Below are 19,299 nucleotides of genomic sequence, written 5' to 3'. Positions count from 1 at the left end.
GTGTGTGTGTGTGTGTGTGTGTGTGTGTGTGTGTGTGTGTGTGTGTGAGAGAGCGAGGTGCCCCTGATGTCTGTGTTAAAGGTATCAGCACGTATGTGCCTCATTCTCCATGTTTCTCATCTGGAAAATTGTCCCATGTCCTTCCTTCACCTTTCCCATATCGGCCCCTGCAGTTGCTTGATTTGTAACTTGATTTCAGGAAAGGGAAAACCTGTAGATGATCCAGCTTTCATTAGGGGGGAAAAACCCAGTCCGTGTCAGAGAAAGAAGAAATCAATTTAATACAGACTTAACTGGAGGAAATTGCATATTCTGCTTGTACTGTATGTGCTGAACAGGCACTTTCTCTTCCTCACTAGAGACCTGCCTCCTTATTAATTGCAGTGTGTGTGCGTGTCCGTGAGTAAGTGGATGTCTATGTGCGCGTGCGTTTGTTTGTCTGTGTGTGTTTGTGATGAGGGGAGCGTAGCGTGTTGGCTGCTTGAATGCATGTTTCCTGAATGTGTATTCGGTCTCTTTGTCTGTGTGTGGAGGTCAATCCTCAGACCCGTGGTAGGGCGCCCAGCCAGATGTGTCTGTTTCTTTATTTGCGGTGTGCATGTGCGTTCACCGCACGTGGTGTGTGTCCATACTGCTTTGTTGGTGTACGGTGCGTGCATAAGCACAACGCATATGTGATTTAGCCAGGTGGAGAGGAGATTGGTTGGTATTTATGAACAAACGTCATAATTGTGACAGGATGATGTACGACCAGCACGTTCCACAGCCCCCCACCCCCCTCAGTCCTTTTCTCTTTTTCTTTTTGCTCAAAATATATATCTATGATAAAATACAGTCTTAAAAGCTGATGACCAATTTAGTGTGGCGTGTCGCGGACAAGGTCACAGAGATCTGAGTTCCTCCGTGGTCCTCCCTCCGAGGCCTGTTCTAATCTACAGAGCAAGAAGAGGCGCTCAAAGTCATTTCTCTAATTGCTTTTATAAGGTGCCCTTTTCACACGGTGTCTTCCCTGCTCGTTCACTTTCACCGCCATTACAACACCTCACCTCCGCACCTGCCGGTTGAAAATGCCGTCATGTAACATTGCTGTTGCTTTCTATTGATACCAGGTATTCAAAGGGAGCGATAGAAACCGCATCGACCTATCCAGGTAGTGCACTTTTCTGTCTTCCCCACTGACTCTTTCACCATCCTTCTCCATGCCCGAGGTGTTAACCGGGGGCTGCGGGGTAAGTGTTTTGTATATATGGGGGTACTTTTGATTTCTTAAGTGTTGTCCCTGCATTGGTGATCTATAAGGGGAGCTGAGGTGGTGAAGTGAAGAGGGAAACGGGGGTTAGAGTGTGTGAGGGAAGGCTGAGAAGGATAAGGGGAGAGGGGGGGGATGAGATTGAGCCTAGTGCATTAAGACAGTGTATTATTTGGCGGTTCCACTTGCTTGCGTCCATTAGGGGTGGCTGCTATGCTATTAAAGGGGTCAGCGAAGTGTGTGTACCTGTGTGTGTGTGTGTGCGTGCGTGCGCATGTGAGTGTGCCTACATGTGTGTGCTTTAAGAGTTAGTAGAGTGGTCCAGTGTCTTATTGAACAGGATGGGGCCCCCCTGCTCTAATACCTCTTCATTTTATTGGATTGGATGGCCCCAGTTATAATTGTATTACGGCTCTCCCCCCCCCCCACTCCGTCTCCACAGCAGTGACCACATGTCATTCCCCAACACACGTGGAAAACACCGGGAGAGACGAGGAGAACCTCTGCAGAGGCCAACTTCCGCCACTCACGCAGCACTTTTGCTCTCCATCCTTGCTCTTAGTTCCCTCCTTCCTTCGGCACCTCCTCCTGGTGAAAGCCGCAGAGGTCATTGTCATGTCACAGACGTCTGACAGTGGAGGGCCGAGGGATCCGACGCCCATATTTTCATCGTGGTGTGGTGACCTTGCTGCTTTCTGTTGTGGAATGCACGGTCACGTAGACGGACACACAGTCGCCGCAGTTTCCCCGTTTTCGAGCCGTAAAGCTTATTTACACGAGACGCATGTTTCATTCATAATTAGCCTTTTGCATTTTGATGGAGGTTTCGATAGGTTGTGTGTAGCTGGGGGCAGTAGGTTCTGTCACCCCAAGCCGAGCTCTGTGGTGTTGCACACTCAGCGATTACTCCGGAGTTAACCAGAGAGGCTTCGCTGCCTCTTACTTTTCCTTCGCCCTTGAAGAGACCAGGAGTTGTCAGGGTCCTCATAAAAAACCCTGAACGATTGCGTCCGTGCGTTCTTCCCTTCTTTTTCTACCCTTTTTTTTTTTTCCTCTTCTCCTTCCAAAACCTGGCCATCTGTCTAATTGTTCACCTCCATCGCTTTAATGCTTTTTACATGCTTTTCCCCCCTCTTTCCAGGCAATAAACTTTATTTTCTTCGCAAGACTTCAATCTGCAGGGGGAGGGTAGATGGGCAGGCAGGCTGCTCACCTTCTCCCTGCTGGATTTGCTCCAGTGGCCCCCCCTTCAACCCCCCCTCTATCCTCCCTCTGGTCTCCCATTACTCCATCTCTCCTCCCCCCCCCTGTCTCCAGAGAAGGGGATATGTGTTCGTCAAGCTGACACCTGCTCTCATCTTCTCTGCTGGTCATACACTCATGGAGGGCTACCCTGTTGAGGAGGCCTTATACTGACCTGTTAATTACCACACTGCTGCCTTCCCTGACCTTGTTTGGAAGTGCCATCTCAATTTTTCTTGCTGTTCAATTCAACTTTTTCCACACATTTTTACCATAAAGTTTTCTTGTTATATCACACATCTTCCTCTTACACTTGTTTGACTACTCGGTGACAGAAAGTTTCTCTCGCAGCTAACTCGTTTTATCACTTTACCTGCATTTCTGTGTATGTGTACTGTGTAAAAGTGGCCAGGAGTGTAAATGCTGCACATACAAGTCATTAAATGAGACAGTTGTCTCCTCTCACCTGTGATTACTGCTGTGTGCAGATCATATAAGCAGGTACCCTATAATCATATCTATAATAGCTATAATCAGCCCTTTAATGCTTTGTAATAGCATCCATATAATGGTATAGAGTGGCATCAAGAGAATAATTCAGGCATAGATAATGGTGTGATAGCATGGTTTTACCCTTGAGTCACAACACTGAATTTGTTGTGTGTGTGTGTGTGCGCCTGTGTATGCATGCATAAATACGCCCAGGGGCAGTTAAGGTGTCTGTAAAATGCCTGAAGAATCACATTTCCATCAGAAGGCGCTCTTAACCCTTTCTTGTTTTCTTTGTGCTCACTGCTCCATGGAGCGTCCTTGCTGTGAGTGTCATGTACACTTAGCTCTGTGGAGACAGACACGCGGAGGAAAGACATTCCCATATGACGCCCACAGACGGAAGTTCAGATCAGGGGAATAGGCTGACAGAGGAGCAGCAGCAGCGGCGGCGGCGGCGGATGGGGAGCGGAACACTGAACGCTGTTCCGGGATGTAATGTGAGCTGACAGCGTTCCTCGGGGACGGCGGGGCAGGACGAAGGGGAGATGTAGCATCAGGAGTACCTGGTGCTGCTGAACCCAGAGCCCAGCTGGGAGCCCTGGGAGCAATCTCTCACTCTCTTTCCCTTTCCAGCATGAGGGATGAGTCTAATGGACCGTTAGTCTGAACAGAACACTCTCCACCTTGGTTCACGCTGCACGCACTCGTACACCGCGGTCCCGCGTGAGCTCATATGTTGCAGGGAGATTGAACCTCGGTTGTGAGTTGAGGGGAGCCTCTGCTGATGAAGACGTAGAGAAGTGGAAGACGGGGGGGGAGGGTCTAAGTTGATGTGCTTTATCACGGACAAAAATAAACATGAACGCACGCTGTTAGTAAAGAGATATGCTCCTATAGGCCTGCATGCGTCTCTGCTGAGGCCTTTGCCCCGCAGCAGAACGCTACAGTGGGTTGGAGAGGATGATGAATATTTAGCCCGTCTTCCTCAGTGTGTAAATGCAGCTATGCATTCACTTCTTAAGTCATTTATCTTTCTCTTCTCCTTTCCTATCCTCACCCTGTCTCCTAACATATGGTGTAAGATGAGACACACACACACACACACACACACACACACACACACACACACACACACACACACACACGCACTGTGCTGAGAACACGCAGTCAAAAGCTGTGGGGTAGAGTTCTTTGGGAGTCTTTAGACAGGATTGTGACTACGTGTCAACACTTTTCACATATTTTTTACCAGTTTGAATGAATGTAATAGTATTGGTATCAATAATTTTATTTCTATAGCCCCAAATCATAAATTCACGAATTAGCAAATTTGCTTTAAATGTCTTTGCAGTCTGTTCACAACATCATTTATCCTTTTACATTTTGATTTTGATAACTTTAAAGCACGGCAAAAGATAGAAACTTCAGGAAGAGCAACAGAGAAGCCAATTGTTCTTCCAGGACGACAGACGCGTTTACCGTTCACAAGCAGGGGAGATTCTTCCATCTTCGTCTTTACAGAGGAGACCTCTTTAAATGCATTTCAAACAGGGTGCAACAGAACACCGCTTTATCATTTGATCCTGGACTTCATGATCATTCTTTTTTTTTTTTTTCATGTCTTGACAGTGATGATAGCAGTGGCAGTTTGTAAAAGAAAAACTGGCCGGTGCTGACCCTGTTGCTGTTCTGTTGCTTTTGGTTATTACAATTGTGCGTTTGTGCTTCCTGTCTCTACAGCACAAAGCAAGGGTCGAAGCCATGATGTGCGACCTGGCCTCTCTCCGCAGTGTCAGGGAGTTTACGGACTCTTACAAGGCCAAGAAACTGTGAGTATAAACCAAACTGTTCATTTTCTAAGCTGGATCTTTCTCTAATATTTTCTGATATTCTTTAGATTATTTACCTAAGTTTTGGTAAGACAAGAGAGTAGACCTAAACCTTTAAAATAACCTTATTTCTCTTAGTGCAGAAGGCAACATCAGAACAGAATTGAAAATTGCTCTATGGAATGTTGCAATGGTGTGTTTGGACTGAAAGCAGAATTAGCCTGGTCCCTCCAATATTTAAGTTGAAAATAACCTTTTTTATTCTAAAAGACCATCGAAAGAGAGAGTCTCCTGGTCTTTAATCAAATGTATGGCAGCACGCCCAACCAACAAATCATGACACTGTCTCTCAGTTATTCAAAGCTAACTTTAAGTAAGTTCCATTTCAACTTTCAAGCTGCTTTTTCATTATACTTACTCATAAAGAGGGAAACACAGGAATAAGGAAACAAATAAGTAAAAAGCAATGAGGACTAAACTAGTCTGTCATTCAGGCCCAATGCATTTGTCACCACTACTTCCCACATACGCCATACTGTAAGGACAACCAAACTGTTACTGATGGACACCATATGGACATAGTCCCAGGAGTAAGTGGCTGTATTTGTGTCCATTTGCTTGACATTGGTGGAAACAGACTGCCAGACTTCATGGCACTAATTTTGTGGTGGTCAGCTTTTACCGCATGTGTCTTGCGTCTCGTGGTCGGTCGCTCAGTTGCTATTTTGGGGTCATGTATTCTGTCATCCATACAGCTCATCCACCCGCAAGTGTGTGTGTGTGTGTGTGTGTGTGTGTGTGTGTGTGTGTGTGTGTGTGTGTGTGTGTGTGTGTGTGTGTGTTGGTGTCAGGGGAGCCCCTTGGGGAGAGGCAGGGCAGTCATTGCCCGTAGCAGCCCTGGGGCAGGGTATGGCCATCGAGGACACGTGTCTTCGGTCACAGCCAAACCTCGCGGTGGCTTCCCTCACCCTGTGTCCTATAAGTCCCTCCCATCTCTTATACGTATCCCTCCCATCCACACTGCAGTATATTAACCTCCCTTTAAGCCTACTGTCCCCAGAACCCTTCACCTGATTTATTTATTTTTTGCATATGCCTTTTTGCAATTTGTTTATCTGCGTCCGGCTCTCTCTCCTTCTCCCTCTCTCATGTTGCCTCTCCGTCTTTCTCTGTCGGTGTCTCTCTCTCTTTCTCTCTCTCTCTACCTCAGTATTTTGGCAAGGTTGTATTTCTTCATTAGCTGTGCTGTTGGGGGGGGGAAGAGTGGGGGAGTCCCAGGGGACGTCAGAGTACATTAATTCTCATCAGAAGGCGAACAGAGCAGAGTGGAGGCTGGGAGCTCTGAGCTGTGAATGGCACTGGGCAGCTGTCTGACTCTACCACCACTCTATTACTGCACGTATGTCTTCAGGCATAACGCACGCAGGAGCGCGCGAGCGCACACAACATGCACGTACATGTGCATACATGCACGGACACACGCTCAGACAGTTCTGCGTGCGGACGCACACACACACCGTTTTGTAAACACGCAGAGACAAACACACTCATACACACACGCACAATAATGCTCCTGCAGCGTGTCATTGACAGGTGAAATGTAATCAGAGTCTTTTTCTTTTCCTTCTCTCGTTTCTCACTCCCTTGCTTTTAAGTGCTTTAGTCAGTGGCTTTCACGCTGCTTTGTGTTCCATTGACCCCGATTCTGCTTTAATTGCCTGTCCTTTGAAATGAAATTACCTGGATATTGATATTGTTGAATGCAGTGCAATTTCATTGGGATGTAATTGATGGAGGACAGCGTTGACAGAATGCCCCTAACACAATTTCTACTGAACGGCCCATAATTAACACATGCAATTTGTTTTCACCTGTGATTTTATTTTTAACTGCATTTATCCCGTTCTAATTTCAAGCACATCATATGTAATGGGTGTCTGTATAAATGCACGTGACGGAAACACTGTCAGATTGTTGTGTGTTTTTGCACACTTTCAGGGGATGCACTTCTGGTGTGTGTGTGAGTTTGAATATGGATCAGGATGAGAGGTGTACACATATCCATATGTTTGTTGCCAGTGCCGCTTTTCCTGTAGCCAATAAAGTGCAGTGTTAATGACCAGTAGTCTGAGCCCAGCTCACACAGGCAATCTCTTCCTGCTGGCCCACATTATAATGGAGGTCAGGGGTCATACCCAGGGGGGTTATTTAAAGTAAATATACAAACTGATGTCTCCCTGTTTGGTAGTTAACACCCTCGTTTGACCAGCGCTGAGATTGCACAGTGCATACAGTGTTGTGTGAGGTCCTAATGTGGAAAGAGGGACTGTGGTATGCGGCAATAGGCCTATTAAAGACATTCATTAGACCTGCGCTTATGAGAGAGGGACTAACTGGTGGGCAGTTGAATTAACAGGCCTTTTACATTACAAACAGACTCACCAGAGGCCCATCTGAGCTGCGTGGGGGAAATCGCTCTACTGGCCAGAGAAAAGTTGGTTATTGGAGTTTTTGATCATAAATTTGTGATATACTTTGAGTGACATACCGCGGCTCTTTTGTAGTGTAAGGTCACACAAACTGCACGAACCAGATGTAAATATGAAGAGGTGTAACTGACAAAAGGACCGGTTTAAAACGACGACTACGGTGAAAGGTTGAAAAGTTAGGTCAAGAGTTCATACCTGTGGTGTTATTGTAGATTGCTAACAGACCCAAGAGCTTTGCCTTGTACAGCACAATGTTACTGTACTTCACACTCTATTAGACAGGGGATCACTGGGCCAAAAACAACCAACGTCTTTTGTTTGTCTGAGAGCAGAACTTGACATCACAGCAACTGTGGTGCTTTACTCTTCTATCTTGTTTCATCAGGTTTAAGTGAAGGTCATTTATTTACATTTTCTTTTTTCCTACCAAGCCATTAAGTTAGACATCCTCACCTTTTTCTTTTTTGTGTTGTGAGTGAAAAATTTCAATATCTCGCTGCTCATGTGTGCTCTGTTGATAATGTGCTGTGGTCGGCATTCTCCAAGTTGACTTGTGACTAGGTTTGTGCTCTTTAATGAACCTTTGTGTGTGTGTTCGGAGGCCTGAAGGTGATCGTACAGTACACTCCTATGTAATAGCATGGGATGGCTCATTATAGCAAGGCATAACAATTCACACATTAATTTTCCAGCATCCAGTTTTTAATTAATCCAGTAGGCAGTCTTAAACACAGGGTACACAAATTGCCTTCGGCCTCATAATTAATTCTAATGGAAGAAATTAAAAATTGGTGGGGTGTGTTTGGATTGTTCGGCTGTGTTACTGTGGTTTCGAGCTCGCTGGAGCGACGCTGTCACCGACAAGGATCTCTCGCTGCCCTGACCAATCCAGCAATCTCCATTTACTGGCACGCGAGCAGGGAGTGTTACTCACTCGCCCACACGAAGTCTGCAAGAATGGGAATGCGTTGCGTGTCTGTTTTTTTAATTTTTATCGGCCCCTGAATTAAGTCAGTTGTTTTTAACATCATGACTTGTGTGTGTGTGTGTGTGTGTGTGTGTTTCCTTTTGATCGGCTCTCTTCGGCTCAGCCTCTCTAAGTCGATGTGTTGGTGGGTTTGGTTACTCCGAGTAGTTACACAGAGCCGGTATCAACACCCATTACTTCCACCACCCTTGTGTGTTGAAACGGTTTAAGATTGCTCTTCAATGTGTTGTTGCTCTTGGATTCCAGCCAGCTGTATTCAGTATCTACAGTACCTGTCGAGCCATGGGGAGGAGCACTGGAAACCTCTGTATCATATCAGCGTTACTGAAGCTCTGTCTCTGTAGACCTCTAAAGTCTCACACACTGTGGAATAAGACACCCTGTTTCCTTTCTCTGCCTTCACTTCTCACTGTTCCATCTTCTTTTTTTTATTTATTCTACCTGTCTCTCCTTACCTCTTCTTTAGCCTAAGATGGTATAAAAATCCTGCTTTTATGCTGCTGTGTCTTCTTTGTTTTCACTTATGATCAATTTCATTTTCTGCCTTCCCCCCCATAGGCCCCTTCACATTCTGGTGTGTAATGCAGCAGTGTGCACTCAGCCCTGGAGCTTGACGGAGGACGGCCTGGAGTCCACCTTCCAGAGCTGCCATCTAGGTCACTTCCTGCTCGTCCAGTGCTTAGAGGACGTGCTGCGCTGCTCGGCCCCCGCCCGTGTTGTGGTGGTATCTTCTGAGTCCCACAGGTAAAGACGGTAAACTAGTCATGTAAAAAAAAGGTTGACAATGTATTAGTGCATCAACATGTTCTCAAAAGAAGACAGTTAAAATGAGAACCAGAGTCTTTGTCTATTTTAATATATAATAAGCATTACATGTGCATTTTTTTATAATATAATTCTTATCGTGGTTGGAATAGTGTGAAAACCACAGTGTCATCCACGTGCACATGTGCGTCCATGTGTGCACGTACGAGAACACACCAGTGGCACTTCCACCTACCACCACACCAGATTGTGTCCTTAAATTTAACACTTTAAAGTTTCTTTTGATATTTATGAGTCAACTTTCCAACCATTTATCAGTTGTTTTTTAAAATCCACACGAACCACTCTTCACATTGGCATAAATTAGATCCTCGCACAGCATTTCTTTTATTTCAAAAGGAAATTCGTCATTTTTATAGCTGGTTCGCCTGTTACTCCCATCATTTCCTTCTTTGAAACAGTGGCGAGGAACACCAGGAGTAAATGCCAGCAGTTGCACCATTGTGTGTGAAGAGGCTGAGCCCCACACTCGGAGAAGCACAGCGGATGTTAATGGTCGTGTGAAATTTTAGCAGCGGCGCTCATAATTCTGCAGCGGACGGTGCAGAATGAGTTTAGGGGACAGACACACACCTGTTCCCCATTAAAAAAAAACTGCTCCAAAGCGCTTTAAGAGGGGAAAAAAAAGACTCCACGGGGAACCTCTAACTCATGCAATGGTCTTATGCAACATGGATGAAAATACAAGAATGCCAGACAAATTCCAAGCTGTAATTTTCTAATCCTTGTGTCACATTGTATCTGGCTTCCTCAAAATTACATTTTGAGTCAATCTTGTTTTTAACCCGTCTCAGAATAGATAATCGTAGGTGTCTTTCTTAAGATTTTAGGATTTTTTTTACTGATGATCGTAACTGATTGATAAACATTTGTAAAGGAAACAATATATAGGCCAGGCTATTAAGTATAACCAGTGGCGGGCCATGCATTTTATACCTGGTCCTTCTGTGCTGTCCTACTGAGCTACGGTTGTTTCTATTGGTGTAATAATACACGTATTCGTATTAAACCGTTTGGTACGAGGCTTACGAACCGAACAATACGTTTGAATAATACTAGTGCATTTGGAAAATGCGGAAGCTTAAATTGTGGGAAATATAATGTTTTCGGTGGACTGCGCTCACGTAACAGACAACGGGATGTGTGACCTTTTGAACCCGGAACAATAACAAAAAACAGCTGAGGCCCCGCGTGTGTTCAGGGAGCTTGGGAAACAGCAGCAGTTAGCTGTTCCCTCCTGATTCAAACAGAGAATCAAATGTCCGAAATAACCCCGCGATGACGGGGGATGCTTCCTCTTTAACGGACAAGTCAGAATCAATGTAATTAACACAATGAAGAACGAACACCGGCCGGCAAACGCCGAACACCGACCAGTAAACAAACACCGAACACCGACCAGTAAACAAACACCGAACACCGACCAGTAAACAAACACCGAACACCGGCCCACCACTGAGTATAACGTATTAAACCCTCACCACTTGCAATGGTGTCTTTGATTTCCCTATATCTCCCTTTCTTTAAGATAAGCTCTCACTGGAAACCATAGACAGACATGAACTGGACTAAGCACAATGACACTCCCATGCTTTCCAGTCAAATCTGTAATTTGTGATTATTGCTAATCAACATAGTAAACACTGCTTTACTGATTACAGTACCACTCTCTTCTGCTAGCTTCAGTTTTCATGAAAATGTACTTTCATATTAGTACTGATTTACTTGACAGTAAAAAGCTGATGTGATAACAGGTTGCCATAATGGAAATGAACCCCCCTGGCAGGGTTAGGGTTGGAAATGTAGTTAAACGTGAGCACCACAAAGTCTCCCCCCCCCCTCTGTATTCCCAGCATACAGTGTTAAACCATATTTAAGTCAACAACTCTTCAACTCCAGTCATGCAGTTATAGCTGCTACATTGGCGAGTTTTGGTGACAAACTGATAGCTCAGACTTAATGCACATTGTCAAACATGACAGCCTCACTCACTGAAAACTAATTTCCCTCCACATGCCGTCACTATGAATTAAACGTATCATCAACATGATGGATGGACTTATCAGCTAAAATTAACTTTGATCAAGTATCTGCTCCGTTCTGTCTGACCCCCTGACTCAGCCCCTTTCTCCCGTCTTTTATTTTTCAAGTCTTATCTTTTTGTCAACTCCACTCCATAGGCTTCTGTTTTTCCTGTCATACAGTAGTCAGGCATGATGTCTTGCAGTGATCTGTGAGCCCAAGCCCTGAGCCATGTGCTTCAGAGTCAGTGAGTGAGTGAGTGAGTGAGTGAGTGTGTGTGCGTGCGTGTGTGTGTGTGTGTGTGTGTGCGTGTGCGTGCGACATTGATCCAGTCTCCAGTCAGTCAGACGGCCAAGCAGAGTGATTGATCGGAGCTCGGCAGAGTGACCTGAGACAAGGAGAACATACGCAGAGTTATTCTAGCAGATCAAACAGCGGCACTATTACAGGGGCCCTCGTATGAGTTATGTTATACAGACTGCCATGCATGAGAGGACAGGAGCAGCGGAGGGGACGACTTGACACTCAGATTCACTTGGGGTCACAGGCTGTTACAGGCTGTAGGAAAAGGAAGAGGAAGAGAGAGAGTAGGAAACGCTTATTGAGAGAAAGCATGTCATGGAGGGAGTATTGACAGCATTTGATTGATGCAAGACTTGCCTACACCGTGAGAACAGTGAGGTCACACAAGTTTCGGTGGTGTGAAAACTGTCAGGCCTGCTATTGAAACTGTGAACGATTTAAACACAGTGAAAGGCCAAGAATGGTCAGGTATTCTCCCCACTCTTTGCCCTGCAGCTCGCTCTCTCGCTCTCCTTCTCTGCCTCCCCAACACACACACACTCACCTTTCCTCCTCTCCTCCACAAGCAGCAGTGGCTTTAACCCCTTCAAAGAGGGCTTAGGCCTGGACTAGAGAGAGTCAGTTACACACTGACACGGACTAGAGGGAGGGGAAGAAGGAGCGAAAATAGACAATATCTCATATTACATCTTCCATTCTGTCCACCTCATTCCAGACCTATATTACATCTATTGAAGTTTCTCGCTTTTTTGTTTGTGTTATTTTCAGTTTCCGCTGATTTCCTGCTTATTCACTTAGCTTCCCCTCACAAGCGGCGTGTGACCCCTGACCTGGCAGCATATTGTATTCCCTAAGCCCCTTGTCTGCTGGTAAAGCATTGACCTATAAGGGACAGGGGTGGGAGAGATGGACACACAGGGAATGGCTGGACACTTTATCAGTTTCCACCACAGGGGCTTACTGTGGAATTGGCCCAGTACAGGTTTACTTTGCCCTAGTGCGGCATCTGATCTGGTCCAACAAGGGGTGATGATATCCTTCATGAAATTACCTCTGAGAGATCTAATGTGCATCTCTGGCTCCATACGAGATATTTTAGCAAACCAAAATCTCTATTTTTTTTAGTTTTGTGTGAAGCATCTGGCAAGGTAATTCATTGATTACAGTTTCACTGTAAAACCACATCCAGGTGTAACCAGGCACAACTTCAGTGTAACATGTGAACACATTTTGGTGGAATAAAAAAAAAAGGGATTTGGTGCTCAAGCAAGATTTATCAACCTCTACTTGCTAAAGTAGTTATGAAGTTGCAGCACATGAAATGAAAAGCCTGCAGATGTTGTAATTTAGCCAAGCAAGGATGTTGCGGAAGGCGACAGTAAACAAGAGGCAGCAAGCTTGTAAAATCACAACAAGGAAACCAGGTGACATTTTGATTGGTTGTTTTCTAATGACTGGATTAATATGTAGGATGTGTTCCACCGGTTTGGAGCCCATGTCTCTTTCTCCCACACATACACGAACACACACCACACACAGGGAGTGCAGTTTTTGCGCCCGTGTATTGTGATGTTATTGCGTGACTGCATAATAACACAACGAGTGGTGTAATGTTTAAGGGGCCTTGTCAAACATCTGGAGTTTAACAGCTCTGTCGCAGGCAATTAAAGAACATCATGTCACGTCTTTGATTTGTATGCAGCCTGCACCACACATCTGTCAAGTAGAAAGCCTACACACACACACACACACACACACACACACACACACACACACACACACTCTCTCTCTAACTACTCTTGATCTGGACTATGTTTCAGGTTCACAGACCTGTTAGACTCATGTGCCAAAGTGGACTTGGCCCTGCTGTCACCCCAAAAGAAGGAGTACTGGTCGATGGTGGCTTACAATCGAGCCAAACTCTGTAACGTCCTCTTCAGCAACGAGCTCCACCGCCGCCTCTCACCTCACGGCGTCACCTCCAACGCGGTGCATCCTGGGAACATGATGTACACCTCCATTCACCGGAGCTGGTGGCTGATGACCTTCCTCTTCTCTCTGGCCAGACCGTTCACCAAGTCCATGGTAAGGGACAAAACCAGTTTGAAGTGTTATATAACCTTGTGACTGCATAAAACGGTTACACGACCTGACACGACCATACGACCGGTATGGATTTTCTCCATACCGACAGATGTTGATAACCACCAGAATGCATTGGTTGATATTTGGTAACTTTGCGTTGCTCTGTTGCTAGTTATAATGTTCTACATGGAAAGCAAGCCGGTGAATTCGACACGCTGCATTACTGTCGTCGTGTTCCGGCTCCGATGTGTCCTTTACTCAGCCTATATATTTGTCTTGGCACGTTCCTGGGAGAGAGGAGAGGAAAAGGATGGAGAGGGGTTGATCTGCTGAGTGCTGAGGGCTCACGGAGAGAGTCTGGGTTTCACAGATAGAGAGATAGTCTGCTGTTTGTTTTCCTCTTCCTCCTGTCACTGTTTATTTAACTCTGAGAGGCAGTTCCCCTATCCTCTCACAAGGGTAGGCGATATTCCAGATCCTGTGTACCGCCACTATCAGGTTACAGTAAATGCACTGCACAAACTCAAGTCTCTCCTCCTATGCAGTCATGTACTCTAGAGCACTAAGATAATAAGCTCTCTGTCAAATATGTTTTAGCATTTATCTCATCCCCATCAGGAGAGCATATTAGCAGATATTTTCAGGTGCATTATCTTGAGTTCTGAGTCACATTAGCAGGCGGACTCAAATACTACAGTAAAGACGTAATGTCCTCGCGGGCTGCTTGTGAGAGATGCAAAGAGAGGAGGCCAGGTGCTGTGCCAGAGGGACCTGTGTTATTTCTTATCTGTTTAAGTTTAGTTTTGAACAATAAAACCAGATCTCCCCCCCCCCCCCCTCGGAGAATTGACTCTCTAGCGTGATGGTGGCGGGAGTTAGCACGACCCCTGGGAGCTAACGGCTCCTGGTCGGGTCTCCCTTTGGCAAACTGGTCCCAGTTAAGGGGTGCAAAGGGGTCTCAAGATGGTGCAGGAGGTACAGCCGCATCATGAATGTGTGGTTGGGCTCACCTATGGCTGTCAATGGCATCCGATTGGATCATAAGGTATAAAAACGCACTGCTAAAGTTTCTCTACAGTGCAGCTCAGAGTGGCAGCTTTTGTGATCGTGTGAGGTTGGATCTGCTGTGGGTGTCCACTAAATGACTACGTGAAAGTGTCCTCAGCCCATATGTGCACTTATAAGGTGATGTTAGGTGCCTGAGGTTAACGTCCTCACACACCTTGAATATGAACGATAAAATTCCAACACTATGATTGATCTTAGTCTATATTGTGTCCTCTGCTCTGTAAGACTTTTCAATTGATAGCAGCTCTCTACCCTTTAAGCTCCACGGCCTCCTAATATATGCTTTAGTTTGACTATTACATCTTTCCATTAGCTACTCTTCGTACTTTATCAATTTAGTGTTTGCACTGAAGGGAAGGTGTGATGCGTTGGAAGGCAGCGTGTTGGAGTTTTAGTGAAGCGTTATTCTGATCCATCATGTTTGACAGACACAAGGCCTCGGGCCGTCATTTGTCTCCCCTATTTCTGACACAGGATGAGAGATGAGAGGAACTGCTCCTCAGCACCTTTTTTCGCAAAATGCCAAGCTGAACATTTCCTCAATTGACTATTTCTATCACAAAACACCCCCCCCCCCTTCCCTCTTTACCTTCTGTTACATTTGTCTTAGCTCTTTTTCATCGCTCGCCGTCTTGTTTCAATCGTCAAACCTCTGGACTGTGTCATTTTTAGACCAGACCAACATTTGTTAAACCGTCTTTTTAATCAGATCTGAAAGTGTACCCTAAAGTGGATGACACTTTTGTGTGTGTTTTGTGTGTCTAAGAGAAGAAGGGTGTGTAACGTTTTTTGGATGCGAGCGCACAGATGCAATTAGCGGAGCGGTTTCTAGTCCAGAACGGGGCTGTCGCTTTTCTACACGTGGTTAATTAAACGTAGTGTGGATGTTAGTAAATATTAAAGGACAAAGGTAGAGCTAGTAATTAAATTCTGGTGTGCTGACACAGCGATTAGCTAAAACTCATGTCTGATAAAGGCCACACACAGACACACACAGATACAGATACAGAGGCACACCCTTAAGCTGAGCATTTGCTCTTATTTAAATCTGGGCTTGATAAGGCCCCTGAAAGTGTATCGTCTTTAAAACCCCACTCCTCACTCCTTCTGCCCCCACATTAAGGGCTTAATAAAACAGTGATATTATTTCAGTTATTGGTTGCAGGGATATGAAGATGGTATCGCTTTAATTGCTTGCGTACGCTTGCGGGATCCATGGAGATTGTTCTGGGATGCAAACATAAGCAGAATGTCGACTCCAAAAAACAATCACAAAGCCCCCCGTGTGTGTTCTTGCGCAAATAACCAGCCTCTCATTTAAAACACAGGTTTGATTTATAGGAGCACAGGTGGAGTGATATATACAGTTGCCCTACACGAGAAGAAACACACACACATGGACAAGCACACACACAAATTCACAATATGGAGACTACTGAAACACCTGGAGCCACATGTGGTCCTAAATCTTTAATTTGATTGTTGCAGTGAAGGAGAGGAGATGTCATGTCAGGCCATAAGCTCCACATTTGGTCATGCAATCATGTCCGTGCCTTCCTCCCACATTAACTGTGCTTCATGCTCTCTAATTTTATCAGCTCTTCACTTTTACCCTTAACTTTTATCTTTCTGCTTCTGCGTTTTGTTCGCGTTTTTTTTATACCAAAATGTATTTTGACTTCCTCAACTTTGCATCCTTTGCGTTGTGGATTCTACTTAAGGGAAAGAAACTTCTCTATTAGCAGCGAGCACAGCCCACTCTGCTATTGATGTACAGAGCTGATTCTATTTTGCTGAGTTGAGAAAGGCATCTATAAAGAGCCATGACATTTTAATCAGCCAAACTATCTCTCACTAACATCATGTTCCCCTCCCCGTGCCTTGATCTACTTATCAGAGATTGAGCGACCAGGCCTGTAACTCCTGTTTCTTTAATTCAGCGTGTTTAGAGTGGGAGTTTCGCCTGTGTCCTTTGGTGTGATTATCAGCGTCGACTGATCTGGCCTGCAGTGGTGTGTGCTGCATGTGTATGTGCCCAGATTTACAGTGTATATGTGTGTGTGTGTGTGTGTGCCGTTATCACAGTTCTGTTTAATGCTCAACCCTTGATTGACATAGATTTAGCTTGATTTATTTGATCTCGGATAGGATTTCCGGATAGGATTTTGGGCCTTTGACTATGAACGTATGCTGTAAAAGTTATTAGACAGTACGCTTTAAATGTGTGTTCGGCTTGTGGTTTTGATCCGTACAGCACAGAATGAATTCCAGTGACTGTTGCAGTTATTAGTTGGGCTGTAACCTTTGTGAAGTTGTCACCGTCTTGTCGCGCTGTAACGCTGACCCTGTGACATTTTGTTGACTGACTGATTGCTCCCTCAAGATCAGCGTACCCTCCGGCTCTGAGCAGCTGTGCTCCGCCTATACTCATCTAATCTATACTTTAACTATAGGCACAAGACAGTGCTTGAGCTGAATGGAGATCAGTGTGGGCAGGGGGCTCCAGTATCTCATCATCCACTATAATGGATAGAAAAGAGGGGAGGGAGATTTTGTGGGCACGGGCCTAAGAGGCTGCGCTGGTCCAATCAGGCATCTTAGTTCCCCGAGGGGCCGGTTTCATCAGCGCTCTCGCCTAGTCCCATGCTTCTTAGCGTTTTTAGCATGATTATTTCACCCAGGATCCTGCCTCGGGCACCAGGCCACCTTTTTACATATGCACAGGCTGAACTTTTGACCAGGCACCAGCAGTCAGGACTGTATTAGAGCAGCGGTTGTTCAGTCAGGAGTAGTGGGACCGCCGGTGCGTCCTCGGCTGAGCCTTGCCTACTGTGTCCAGGAGCTCTCTCCTGCACCTCGGGGGTTAACCCCAGAGACAGGTCCTGCAACGAAGACGTCAGCATTAGCATATAACAGACGCACAGCGAGGTTGTGGTGTACGCGAGCACAGCAGACACTTTTACTTCAGTGTTCTTTATCAGCTTCTCTCTTGCAGACAGACATAAGGTCAGGTGCTCTTAGTCTAGTGATCTAGTGTAGCACACAGACGCTTTGGCTCTGCTGCACACCCAGGCAACCCGAGTGTGTATGTGTGCTCCGATGTTGTGTGTGTGTGTGGTGCTCAACCATGTGGAAAGAAAGAGGAGCAGAGGTCCCAATCTCCCCCCCCCCCTTCCCCTCTGTGGGGTTAGATGAGCTGCCAGGTCCTTGTAATAGAGTCCTCTTGGATGATTAGGAGCTACACAGGAGGGGGGTCAGCTCCAGCCTGACTGGAGACGCTGTGTAGGTTTCTCCTCAGTGGTGTAGAGAGAATATTACAAATTATGCCAATTGGTATGAGCTTCACATACTCTGAGTGGACCTCTCTGATGATGCACCGATTTCCTTTTAGAGGCCATGTTTTTGAAGATATTTGAGGAGCTAGATATAATGAACGTGATATTCCAAGCCAGACATTCCCTGCTGTGCTGCTGCACTGTATGGGAGGGAGAGAGGCATAGAGGGGGAGAGAGAGAGACATGGTGGAAGAGAGAAAGACGTGTTGGTGTGGGGATGGATAAAAGCATACGATCCCATTCGGCTGTATTGACATGTGTGTTCCTGCCCAATCCTGTTACTGGGATTATTGTCCACGGAGATACCATTTCATTAAAGAAAACACACACACACACACACACACATGCTCAGACACACACACACACACACACACACACGCGCACACAGTGGGTGAACAGAGATGGCCTGAGGCCTGGTTATGTGGTCCATTGCACAGGGAAACTGTGTAAATGGTTTATTGTGGATGAGTTGATGTGATGGAGAGCGTGTCTGGATCAATAAAGAACCAATCAAATGCTGACAGTCTGCTACTGTATGCAGTCAGTCATTCACCCCTCCTGCCTGCGTACAGTTATACAACATGAGTGTGAAGGAGGTAGGAACAATATCCGCGTTGAAAGCCCAAGAAGTTGAAGAAAGTCATTTTTCAAAACTTCAAACTTCTGAAAAATGTAATCCTGCCTAGCTGCTTAATGTTGAAATAGTTTTTTGCACAGTGCACATTAGTTTCACCTCTTTATAAGATGTCTTTCTGTGACGGAATTTGACAGTTTTGTTTGTGAAGACACATTACTTAAAGCCTCAACCACATCCTCCCAGCTCCTCCAGCTCCAGACACCTCAGGGAGGCCATTAGGACATCTCCCCAGCCCGGGCTGTCTGAGTCTGGGCTGAGGCTGGGCTGAGGCTGGGCTAAATTACCCCAGAGCCACAGGTCAGAGCCAGCAAGACCCTCAATGCCAAGGGACTCTCTCTCCAATATAAGGGATCAGAAGAGGCCAAAGAGCCAGAAACTGACCTGGCCAGAGAGACATCCTTACTCACTTACCCTCTACTCTTCCACGTTGCTTCCTTCGCCCTCCATCTCTCTTACCTTTAGAGCTTCAGAGCTTTTTCTCCTGTGACCCCCCACCTCGACACACACACACACACACACACACACCACTCCCTCCCCTCTTTGTTGTGACATGGAGCTGATGGACTATTTTTCAAATTGATTTCAAAAATGTACATAAGCAGCCGATCCCCTAGCCCAGATTACCTATTGATTTTTAATATGAAAAGCTCATTATATAAGCAGGAACTGCAACACAAAAAGCTAGCCAACCTTTGCATAAATCCTTTAATTGAATTTCCAGAGCCCGTGGTTCTA

The 19,299-nt window shown here is 45.7% G+C and overlaps 1 protein-coding gene across 1 annotated transcript in view; it reads left to right on the top strand.

The window, feature by feature from the left end:
• Positions 1-19,299, top strand: part of wwox (WW domain containing oxidoreductase) — a 114,468-nt gene that overhangs the window by 28,623 nt on the left and 66,546 nt on the right. The window contains exons 6-8 of the mRNA XM_031860503.1: positions 4,724-4,812; positions 8,848-9,033; positions 13,260-13,524. Of these exons, the coding sequence (XP_031716363.1) occupies positions 4,724-4,812; positions 8,848-9,033; positions 13,260-13,524 (540 nt within the window). The remainder of the gene's footprint in view (positions 1-4,723; positions 4,813-8,847; positions 9,034-13,259; positions 13,525-19,299) is intronic.

This window comes from Anarrhichthys ocellatus, unplaced genomic scaffold (assembly GCF_004355925.1).
Source record: "Anarrhichthys ocellatus isolate YVR2014 unplaced genomic scaffold, GSC_Weel_1.0 scaffold2, whole genome shotgun sequence".
Classification (NCBI taxonomy): domain Eukaryota; kingdom Metazoa; phylum Chordata; class Actinopteri; order Perciformes; family Anarhichadidae; genus Anarrhichthys; species Anarrhichthys ocellatus.
This window is presented reverse-complemented; position numbering and strand designations above follow the sequence as displayed.